This window comes from Rhamphochromis longiceps, linkage group LG23, assembly GCF_057381845.1.
Source record: "Rhamphochromis longiceps isolate RC_006_pf linkage group LG23, R_longiceps_female_GT1.1, whole genome shotgun sequence".
NCBI classification, from domain to species: Eukaryota; Metazoa; Chordata; class Actinopteri; order Cichliformes; family Cichlidae; genus Rhamphochromis; species Rhamphochromis longiceps.
The window spans coordinates 19403531-19409530 of record NC_140578.1 but is presented as its reverse complement, the minus strand read 5'-3'; the positions used below and the strand labels follow the sequence as shown (position 1 = coordinate 19409530).

The window sequence follows — 6000 nt, the reverse complement described above, 5'->3', positions numbered from 1 at the left end:
TGAGAAAGAATAATAAGAATAATATTAAAACTAACTAGCATCCGCCATTGTTGGAAACTGAGCAGGGCCGTGCTATGAATTCTGGGATAGGTTGGGCAGCAAAGTATACACCCGACCCATCTTTCAAATCTGGGGAAATGAAGGGCACATTTGTCGGCCGCATTTGTCAGAGTCTTCGAATTTGGACAGTCTTCGTCGTGTCGCTGTAACATAATTGGCCTACAAATGTGGGCACAGGAGGATGCGGTTCCTGAATTTGGACACAGCTACGATACCGGACACTGCTTCTTCTTCTTTGGGGTTTAACGGCAGCTGGCATCCTTGTACATGCAGTGCTGCCATCTTCTGTTTCAGTCCGTTATTACACTCTTAAATCCTACTACTTATTCCTGCGTCTTTTGGGATTTTGCAAAGCTTCAAGCGATGAGTCGACTATTAAATTAGCCGTCTACGATTTTGATAGTCGACATAATTGTGACTAGTCGACTAATTGTGGCAGCCCTAATCTAGGGGCCACCATATATATTTATAGATATTGGGTTGGCATTCTCTCAGCTTTAAAATCACTCTGGGTCCTTGGTTAGCTTTGCATTAGCATGCCCCTTTGCAGTTGTTTGCAAAGAGCGGAAGTTCAGTTAGCAGCATAATGCAGTTTTTCTATCATGGCCCCTGTTGCAATTTACAATCACATCATACCTCAACATCACTGAAATGCTGAAATTAGGACCTTAATAGAGCTGTTAATTAATGAATGCCAACAAACCTCAGTGAATGTAAGTAATGCTGTAAAGAAAAGTGAGCCAGTAGTGCTCAACAAAGATACAAGGGAATAATACAGTTATACATAAAAAAGACTGCATCAAGTTATTGCTACTGACGGTGGTTCTACGAGCTACTGGATCATGAGGTGTACCTAATTTGCACCGGATTACAAAATCCGGTGCAAATTTTATTTTTTACATGACTGTAAAAATGAGTATATAAACTCAAGTCTTTGCAGTTTGCTCAGGATAATTCAGACAGTTAACTCATTTGTTTTCTTTCCTCATATTTATTGGACAGTAATAGATTGGTGACAAAAGCCAACAGGATGCTGAATACAAAATTACACACAAAGGTAACAAACAGCTTCCCAGACGTGAACCAACAATCTTAGCATGTCAACAGGAATGCCATTGTATTTACACCAGACTGCATTTACAAAGAAAAAAAATGATCCGTCAATTCTGTGCTCATAAATTAAAAAACAAACAAAACCCCGAAACAAACAAAGACTATTTACAGTTTACATATAACACACATTTAATACTGGTACAGTCTTGCCACAGAGTTAACTGTCTTTTCAATGTCCAGATATTAATTTACAATGTTTTTACATGTATGTTGGAATGCTTCTCAGTTTATTTCTGTCAGGATATGTCTCTTCAAATTTCCTGGTGTTTTGTCATTTCATGACTTCCCTTTGATCCTGGCACCCTTCCCAACCACTTTACCTGGCTCTTTCTTTAAGTCTCTTGGAACAGTGCCAACTTTCATTCCCAAGTCCCTGATATGAACTCTAACATTCGTCAAGTTCCTCTGCCAAGCAGGGTCCATCTTTATGTTCTTAGTGCATTCACCTTGGGTGACACAGGGATTAGCCTCTCTTTTTGGTGCTCCACTGTTGCTGCCCATTCTCTTTATTCCTTGACATTCCCATGTGGTGGCATCCACCCTGACATCCGACTTTGCAGGGCCAGAGATCCCAGCATTCTTACTTCGCAGTCGCTGGGGTTCCCAAGCACTACAGTCAACTGCAGCAGCTGGGTTTGTAGAGTCCAAAACCCTGTTGCTTATGTTTCCTTGATTTTCCCGTTTCCACACATTAGCATCCACTGCACCATTTGAATGAGTGGGAGTGGAATTCCCAATGTTCTTATTCCGAAGTCGTGGTGTTTCTAATACTGCTGTGTCCAATTTAGCATCAGAAATCCCAGGATTTCGACTTCGTAGTCGCTGTGGTTCCCACATGCTAGTCCCAGCCATCACATCAGATTTGACCGAAGTGATTTGGACCGTTTTATTGCCTTGCTGCGGTTGTTCCCACAGGTTTGAGTCCATCTTAGAGTCCGGATTAGCAGAACCCATGACCTGAGGATTCTTAGAACGCTGTCTTTGTGGTTCCCACAGGCTAGCATTCAATGTCATGTTTGGCTTAGTGGTTGAAGGACCCACAGCAATTTTAATTCCTTGCTTTTGTGGTTCCCATATGCTGGGATTTAGTTTAGTTTCTGCCTTTTCTGCTGGAGTAGAATATCCCAGGTTTTTAAATCCCTGACCCCTGGACTCAGTCTGGCTCAGCACCACATTTCCCACCTTAGGACCAGCATCTGGTCCATGTTGCTCTGGGGATAATGGTGGTGGAACACGCTGCAGCGGTCTTGGTGAATGTGGTGGAGATGGAGTTGGTGGTGGCGAAGCTTCCAGTGAGTCCCAGCGACTATCCACAAACTCCACTGAAGAGCCTAGCATGCCAGCCAGCTCGGGTGTGGCCTCCACCAGCTCCAGAGGGTCTTTGACATCTGGCCTGAAGGAGGCCAACTCCTGTTCATCAGGACCTGTCAGGAGCTGTGACAAGGATGCCTGCCGGTAGAACTCGTCTTCAGGGATGGACTGGACGTTGAGCTGTGGGAAGAGGCGGCGAAAGGACCGAGAAGTCATCCGAAGGCGACCCAAGACATCTGCAAGAAGGAGCCAGTTCCTGGGACTGGAGGAAACAAGAAGGGGAAATGTACAGATCAATTTCAAATGGTGTTTTAAAAGGCTCATAGAGTGATAAGTTCGATGTCAATATATATATATATTTTAATTTTTTTAACACATTGAACAGGTTCCTATGATTTGAACAACTTGAGTGAGATTAGTGCGTGTAGCCCTAATTTTGTCCCTGTGCTTTTGGCCTCTTGGAGCAAAATAATAAGAATTCAGGGGTGCCAAAAGGTTGATCCTGTTCATCTGGACATAAGTGTTTTCAGTGGGAGAAACTTTTCGTCACTCATCCACGTGACCTCTTCAGTCTCAGCTGACTGCAGGTTTCCCCAACCTTATAAACAATAAGCCGTTAAACATTTCATTCCCCACTCCCACTGAAAATGCTACGCCCCGATGAACAAAATCAACCTATTGGGATTTTCTCACCCGGAATGATTGAGCATGCATCAAGACAATTCAGGGGTGTCTCGATACTTTTCCATGGTACGCTATCATGTCAAAACTTGAGGAAAATTTTTTGTTTTATTGGTAAAAATCTGGTCAAGTGGCTTGAATATGCCACTACAAAAAGTTGTCAAACTTGCAGCTCCCGCATTAGGCTTCCACTACATGTAACAGTTTTTAAGAACACATGTATCGTGTTTAACAAGTAAGCAAGTTAATTTTACTGTGTCACTATTGTGCAATTTTTTACACTGACACAATCTCCCAATGCATCCTGATTGGCCAGTAATCACTACAACTGAAACCACTAAAAGTGAAATGAATTCTACTGCAGTTTCACAGGGCCCTATCTTGAGAGTACCGCGCGTGAAACCAACAATCCAGTCGTGACATATTAGTGAGTGTTCTCTACTGCCGCATAGTGTACATTGAAAAAATAAGACTTCAGGTTTGAAGAGGTCTACATTGCCCATAATAAAACCCCTCACCCACTCATTGCTGCTCGAGCCCATAATTTAATATTGAACACTTTGGGCTGCTGTATAATGACTGCAGTGGTGCTTGACAGATTATATATTATATATTCAGCTGAGGCAAAATTTTAAATTTGGCTTCCACGGATGCCAAAGAGGGAAGAGGAAGGTGGGAGGAAAAAAGAAGGTGACAGCTCCTCTTTTATTTATTCTGCTGTAGCAACTGAAAACATCAATGGAGCTGTTATTGATTCACAATGTCTGTCAATGTGTGCGCGTGTCAAGGGCAGATTAACACACACACACACACACACACACACACACACACACACACACACACACACATTCAGTGCCATGGACAAGGCCACATGTTGCTTTAAAGCCAGTTGCTGCCTGAATTTTAAACAGCTCGGTGAAATGTGTGTCGCTGCCCGGTGGCCTTGTATCCAGGAAGAGCCATTAATACAACATCAGACGGCAGAGAGGAAAAAAGAGAGTGAGCGAAGAAGAGAAAGAGAGAGGCGGAGAAAAGCGACAGGGGAGGAAGACGGAGTGGAAGCCAATTAGCTGCGTCGCCACAGCGATGCAATCCTCGTTAACGACCTCTCCGTCTGTCCTCCCTCTCCTCCGCCGAGGATCTTTTTTCTCTCCTTCTCGCACCACCCTTCATCCATTCTCCCTCCTCCGCTGCTCCCTTCTTTCCTTTCCGAGCTGCTTTCCGCTGCCTTAATTGGTGTCTGAGTGTGTGCGAGTGTGAAAAGACGTGTTAGAACAACACTGAGGAGGAATGTGTGAGTGTGAAGAAGATAAAATGAGTGTGAATAAGAAACACAAAGTGTGTACACAGGTGGGGTATTTGCTAGTCCCTCTTTCTTTAGTCACATCCATTTAGCACTATTTCCTGTAGCCCTTGGTCTTTTAGAATTAGTGCCTGTAGCCCTAATTTAGTCCCAGTGTGTTTGTCCTAGTTCTGTAGCCCCAATATTATTAATAAATTAGTCTTTGGTCTTTTTTTTTTTTAATCTCAGGTTAGACTTACTTAACCTTGCTGCTTTAGTTTGAGTTTGTTAAGCCCAGTTCTCCTGTACTATGTAGTCCTTAAACCTAATATTTGGTGTTTCTTTTAGTCTTAGTCCTTTTGGTTATACACGGGTTAGTCCCCGTTCCTTTAACCTACATTTTTTTTGTCCCTAGTCCTCTTAGCTTTCTACCTAATATACTTAGTTACGTTTCTGTTTTCTTTACCTCCTGTAGTCATTTTTTTGTCCTTTGTCCTTTAACTCTGTCACAATCTGCGGAGGCAGACCGTGCGGTGGTGTGTGTGGTGGACCCAGGTGCGAACACACGAGAGTAGACTGGAGTAAACTTAACTGAAAGCGAGCCTTTATTGTGGCTGGTGACAAGGAGTGCAGACAAGGCAGAAAGGCAGTGACAAACTAAACTATGACTAAACTGGGAAAGTAAAACAATAAAAAAAACTATGAAGACACAGGAAACCATAACTATGAATACTAAGACTGGCTGTGACAACATGGCGGGTGGGAACACAGACGACGCGACACAGACTATATGAAACACAGAGACTAAATACACATGAGGGATGATCAGGGGAAGTGGCCACACATGGGAGCACAGCTGACACACATGAACCTAACGACAGGACAGGAGAATTGAAACTAAATACACTGACATTGAATACAGACTTTCAAAGTAAAACAGGAAACATGGAGATTAGACATGACATGAACTAAACATAACCACGCAGACATGACGCATGAACCAGGGAGACTTAGTACAGGGGGAGATGACTTAAACAACTAAGGAACAAGACTAAACAGCAATCTAGAAATTAACTAGGTGAGCTAAACTAGGGCACAAATGAATACAAAAGATACATATAAGAACTCAAACACTGGGTCACAGACCTAGCCCATGACACTAACATTCAGTCCTGAATTTAGTTCTAGTTCAGTTTCTTACGGTACATGTTGTTTAAGCCTGTTCGATCCTTGTTTGTTTAACGCATACATTTTAAGTTCTCGTTCATCTCGCTTTGGCTTTTGTCTTAGATCCTTTGGTCCTTTTGGATTTAGCCCTGGTTCTTCTCATCCCAGCCTTCTTAGTCTTGGCCTGGATCTTTTAATCATAACCCTAACACACTTATGGCCCTTTTGTTTATCCTATTTCCTTTACTTCTAATTCCTTGACCCAGTGGTCCTGTAGTACTTCTAGGCATTTCATTCTCTGTCAGTGCGCCCCAGGGCAGCTGTGGCTACAATGTACATGTTGTTTTAGTTAGAAAAGACTAGGCTATTTTATATAGACATCCTCC

At 42.9% G+C, this 6000-nt stretch overlaps 1 protein-coding gene across 1 annotated transcript in view; it reads right to left on the bottom strand.

Annotated features, from left to right (window-relative positions):
- Positions 1-1045: 1045 nt before the first annotated feature.
- Positions 1046-6000, bottom strand: part of LOC146641757 (BCL-6 corepressor-like) — an 84354-nt gene continuing 79399 nt past the window's right edge. The window contains exon 13 of the mRNA XM_085397900.1: positions 1046-2746. Coding sequence (XP_085254026.1) covers positions 1450-2746 — 1297 coding nt within the window. The 3' untranslated portion in view covers positions 1046-1449. The remainder of the gene's footprint in view (positions 2747-6000) is intronic.